Raw genomic sequence first — 6,000 nt, 5'->3', positions numbered from 1 at the left:
TACAACGTTTTAGTCGGTTTGTACTAGATCTACGTCATAATGAATGAACTTTGGTACCGATAAGGTGTATATGGAAATACAAAATATTAGAATATGGGTTCAAATTTTAGCTTACGGAACATAGTGCGGATGCCTTTATGTAGGCGTTGTATCATTGTTTGCAAATATTTTTAAAGCTGATACGCGTAAACATTTTCTAAGCAAAGCAATATCTTGACCCTTTTCCAGGCTGTAAGCACTAATGAAAGATACTTATTTAAAATGGCACGTATGAACAATTTGATAAACTTTTTATGATAAACAAAGGCTTACGAATATGAGAAGTAAAACCCTAAAACAAATATTCACCCGAGAGGAGGCTTCAAAACACACCTTGAACATATTATAATAACTGAATAACTAGATGCAGCATCACCATTTTTTGTCGGTCCCTTATAACTTTTATATTTAAATAAGAAAACCTCAATTTAAAGTCGGTATGCGATATAAAAATAAACTTTAGCTATCAGCTATTTTTCGACAAAAAGTGATCACAAAAAACGCATAACATACGTGTACTTTCAGGTTGAACATATTGACTATATGTACATGCGGGACATGATGGTAGACCAGAACTTGTTACACTCCGCATTTATTGATGTAAGTTTTTTAGCTCGACTATTCGAAGAATAAGTGGAGCTATCCTACTCACCACGGCGTCGGCGTCGGCGTCACACCTTGGTTAAGTTTTTCGTACCAGTCCACATTATGACAAAGTCTTTTGAGATAAAGCTTTGAAACTTTCAACACTTGTTTACCATCACCATGACCAGTTATAGGCAAGAATACATAACTCCATCAAGGATTTTGGCTGAATTATGGCCCCTTTTGACTTAGAAATCATGGTTAAGTTTTTCGTACCAGTTCAAATTTTGACAAAGTCTTTTGAGATAAAGCCTTGAAACTTTCAACACTTGTTTACTATCACCATGTCCAGTTATAGGCAAGAGTACATAACTCCATCTAGGATTTTGGCTGAATTATGGCCCCTTTTGATTTAGAGATCTTGGTTAAGTTTTTTGTACCAGTTAATATTTTGCGTAAAGTGTTTGACATATGGCTTTGAAACTTTTATCACTTGTTCAGTATAGTAGTCTCTATCTGAAGGAAAGAGTACATAACTCTGTTATCTATTTTGGCTGAATTATGGCCCTTTTTGGACTTGGACATTTGTTCTTTTTTCATAAAAGTCAACTCTTGTCAAAACTATTTGACATATTGCTTTTAAACTTTGAACACTTGTTTATCATCATGATTTCAAAGTACTAACTCTGACAACTATTTTGGCTAAATTATGGTCCTTTTTGGACTTTGAAATTGGTTCACACATTGCCATTTAGTGCAAGACTTATCGAAATCCACAAGTACAGGAACCTTGTTTGTCTAATCTTTTTTCTTCTTTTGTCTGAATATCTGTGGTAATATTTTGACCCCATTCTTCAATCAGTTCTTCGAATAGTCGAGCGTGCTGCCATCCGACAGTTCTTGTTATTTTATGCTCTTCAGTGAAATACTGAAATTTACCAGTGAAATAAGGTTTGTATTTTCATTGTTTCAAACTGTGAAAATATCATTTTCATTTTTCACTGGTGCGGAACTACATTTAAATGCGAAATATGAATTATAGGCCTAAATGATGGGATTTCCTTGCAAAATGTTCTTCAGTAAAGGTAAAATGATGTATAAAAATAAAAAAATGATCATAAATATTTACATTTTATCATAATGAAATGTAATTTGAAAAACAAATCAGGAAACGTAATAGAACTATTTAGCCTATAGTTTTTTCTACAAAGACATCCTGACGTCACGACATTATGACGTTATGATGCGATGCACGTGAGGTTGCGCGGACAAACTAAGTACAATTTGGTTAAAAACATTAAAAATGCATAAAATGAATAGAAAATTTGTTTGTTTCAGTGTAAGTTCGAAATATATTTCACTCGTGAACACCATAATTTACATTTTCACTCGTGGCTGTGCCACTCGTGAAAATATTGCATTATAGTGTTCACTCGGTAAAATATATTTCGGTCTTACACTAAAAGAAACAAATATCCTCTAGATCTATATATTCTTTATGTTAACACGATAGGTATTTCAACAACAACACGTATTATGTATAGTTTTTTTTTATCTCATCAACGTTTCGGCTAACGCCTTCATCATGATAATTCACATACAAAAATTTATATAAACAAAGGACGTGACGTAAAACTGATAACGTAACGTCAAATGGTGGGAAAACGTTAACCAAAATGCAAATACATAATCTATAAGGTACTATCCCGGATATGAAAATACCAAAAACTATTCTTTATGTTACACATATACTCAAAATGCCGTTGAATAATGTTTTCAATGATGTTATAACAACACAACTTTCTATTATATGAAAACAAAACAGTACTTTCTATCGAAATAACAACCGATGTAGAAAAAAAGACAAAACATTTAATATTAAAATGCCTCCATTTTCAGAGCATGCAGCCAGGGTCTATGGGCGAACGTCATGTCCAGTGGCAACGGCAGCGGTAGGTTCGATTTCGACGCATCCTTCGGGTCAGAGACCAATTCAAAAAAGTACAGGGAAGTTACTGGGAATAAGGTAAGCGTATAGCTCGGAATAAGGCAATGTTTGTCCGTTCTGACTGTTCAGTCCCAAGAAGTGATTACAGTTTTAAAATTGATTTTTACTTTATTTACAGTTTTCTGTTACACATTTTGACAACATTTGCTAGTTTTTGTGTTGTATCAAACGAATTTTACCCGCTACGCGAATGATGTAAACAGGTGGTCATCTCATTCACATGAAGATTACTTAATAAAGTATCTGATTCACTATTCATATGTTGAAAAAAATGATTAGATATACACGTTTTCATTTATGGAATGCCTTACACGTCATAATGTTAAAATAGAAAATTGTGAGAAAACAATTGGTATTCTCTAACCTTTAGACGTTATAGGGATGGCCAGGCACAAGAGATAACACTATGCAATAAAACAAAAGTATGTGCAAAAGTATACACAAATTGACCCTGTGGAGTAATAATTCAACGTCCAATACGTATCGCCTTCGTAATGTATTGACTGGACCAAGCAGAGTTTTATTTTAAAATGTTGACATAAATGTGCATCAACTTTTATTTTTATAACCTTTGTTATTTTCTTACCTGTCACGTTATCAGATCTTTGGAAGAGGTGCCAATAAACAACACGTTGATAGAAGAGAGTGGAGAAGTTGTTTTTGTATAGTGATGGATGGTGGGTCAAAACGTGGCGGTCTAAAATTCTTGTAATCTGATGCGGTTTCTTTCACAGTTGTGCTAGTACTTTTTCACAACCGTATAAAGAGGATAACCAGGATAAATTTCATGGAACAGCAGATAACACATTATCTGTAACTATTACTAATCATAAACAAAGTTATAGTAAAACAATATGACTTAAAACGTTTCCCTTTGAAAATTGTAAATATGTAACAATCAGTCGAACATTTTTATTTGCATTTAGGCTCGTGCAAAGCCAGGCCGAGACAACGGCGATGTAATGTCTGTGAGAAGACTCTTTGCCTCGTATCCACGGAACCTTTATCTGTGGAAAGCACCAGTATGGCAAAATTATTGGGGGGAAATACGGCTCAGGTTTCTTATAACAAGGTATGTCAAACATTTTTGCCATGAAAATAAAATTCTAATATTCAGAATATTTATTTCTATAAGCAGTTTCTTCCGTTGAAAATATTTTACAGGTGAATCTTATGTCGAAGTTACAGTTATTTCCTAATTTATATTTTGTGTGTGAGGTATAGAGAGAAGCGCAAATTCCCAAAGATAGAGACGTATTAAATAAAGTCTAAAAATCTATATTTTAGTCATTCAAATAACCAAAGTGTATCTTTTTGAAAGTTTTTTTTTGTTATATCAATAACATAAGATTTGATGTTTATCTTAAAATGTGTTGTCAAAGAATGACAAATCTTGCCTCGAGAAAGACTTTACTAACATCAATATCTATTAGTTTACTTCCCTTGCACTTACACAATTCAATTGGAAATGAACCAGTGTCATACAAAGACAATCAGGATATATTTGAATATATATGATTTACCCTTGCGTCACTGCTTCAGATGTTTTTGTCAGCTTAGTTATTTAAAAATTAAATGAAGTATCACACAGCATTTTATAGCAAAGATACTACATTTCTGCTTGTCTGTAATTGCAGGCGTTGTAATATTAGTAAAGGTGTAACTTTATTCATATTTATCTGTATTGTCTATGCCTATATAAGGACTTTACTAAATCAACAACAACTATATAGATCTAGATCTGAGTACCTACTCGGTGAGGGGCAAGTTGGGCACGAGAGATACACGATCACCACCACTAGATACTAGCTATACCTTTTACAGAGTGCAAGACGATAATATCTAGAAGATATCTTTACCAGGTGATCAACAAATTGTTGTGTTGCAGCAGTTGCATAGTGTACATGACTTCGAGGCAGCAGACGATGAGAATGTCTTTGCTATGATGACTAGAAGACGGAGAGAAAAAATCTGTTACAGTAAGTAGGAATTTGGAGATAGAAGTGTTATGTACAGCTGAAACTGTCTTAGCAGCGTACTGTATTAGACAGTATATACCTTTACCATTCATGAAAGGATTTTGAAATTACTTGGCAAAAATGTTCCCTGTAATGAGACGACGTGTCATGCGCAAGATACAGACCCCTAGCTTTAAGGTCAATGTCACACTTCTTCTTCTTCTTCTCGTACGCGACTGCACCGTCAGACCAGTAGCCTCGATGAAACTTGTGGTTTTCCGCAGATCCTCAATGCCTCCGTATAGTTTCTGGTGGATTGAGGTATCTATCGACCATGTCGCAGCTCGCTCCTGCTGAGCTCACGACATCTTATTTCGATCGATCGACATCTTATCTTGACCATACGACATTGTATATCGAACGCACGACTTATCACCTAAGTCGCACGACATCTTATTTTGAGCTCACGATACCAAATATACATAAAACAAGGGCTGTCTATAAGACATCACGTTCGACTTTTCCCAGTGCTTGACTCTGAATTAGAGCTTTGCTAGAAAAAAGGGCATTAATTTGATAATACGCTTGTTTTAAATGCTGTCTTTAATAGGCAAAGAAAGAGAACAATAAAACAATTTCAAAATTCAGCAGGAAAAGCTTACATGTGATTAAAAGAATATAACATTTGTGTCTTTCCACATTGAAATTATTAAACTCGTTGAATAAAATTGATAAAATGCTCGGCATACCGCGCATTTTATTTATTTTATTCAACTCGTGTATTAAATTCAATATGAAAAGACACCCATGTAATATCATCTATTTACACAGAACGTTCCCAGTAAAACGTTTTCAGATATTTAATGCCAGCAACATAAGATACAGTGCACTTCAAATGCGTTTTGAAATCCAGGCAGGTCTAGTACGTTCTGTAACGTAGCAGCGGTGTACTACTGAACGTAGCAGCGGTGTACTACTGAACGTAGCAGTGGTGTACTACTGAACGTATACTACTGAACGTAACAGCGGTGTACTACTGAACGTAGCAGCGGTGTGCTACTGAACGTAGCAGCGGTGTACTACTGAACGTAGCAGCGGTGTACTACTGAACGTATACTACTGAACGTAACAGCGGTGTACTACTGAACGTATACTACTGAACGTAACAGCGCGGTGTACTACTGAACGTGTACTACTGAACGTAGCAGCGGTGTACTACTGAACGTATACTACTGAACGTAACAGCGGTGTACTACTGAACGTAACAGCGGTGTACTACTGAACGTTGCAGCGGTGTACTACTGAACGTAGCAGCGGTGTACTACTGAACGTAACAGCGGTGTACTACTGAACGTAACAGCGGTGCACTACTGAACGTAGCAGCGGTGTACTACTGAACGTATACTACTG

The 6,000-nt window shown here is 35.4% G+C and overlaps 1 protein-coding gene across 1 annotated transcript; it reads left to right on the top strand.

The window, feature by feature from the left end:
* Positions 1-563: 563 nt before the first annotated feature.
* On the top strand, positions 564-4,594 carry LOC128558828 (uncharacterized). The gene is made up of 4 exons (XM_053549040.1): positions 564-639; positions 2,524-2,650; positions 3,559-3,704; positions 4,366-4,594. Exons 2-4 carry the CDS (start codon positions 2,555-2,557, stop codon positions 4,439-4,441), a joined length of 318 nt encoding a protein of 105 aa, XP_053405015.1. The 5' UTR covers positions 564-639; positions 2,524-2,554; the 3' UTR covers positions 4,442-4,594.
* Positions 4,595-6,000: the final 1,406 nt, after the last annotated feature.

The sequence above is a fragment of the Mercenaria mercenaria genome, chromosome 7, assembly GCF_021730395.1.
Source record: "Mercenaria mercenaria strain notata chromosome 7, MADL_Memer_1, whole genome shotgun sequence".
Taxonomy (NCBI): domain Eukaryota; kingdom Metazoa; phylum Mollusca; class Bivalvia; order Venerida; family Veneridae; genus Mercenaria; species Mercenaria mercenaria.
This window is presented reverse-complemented; position numbering and strand designations above follow the sequence as displayed.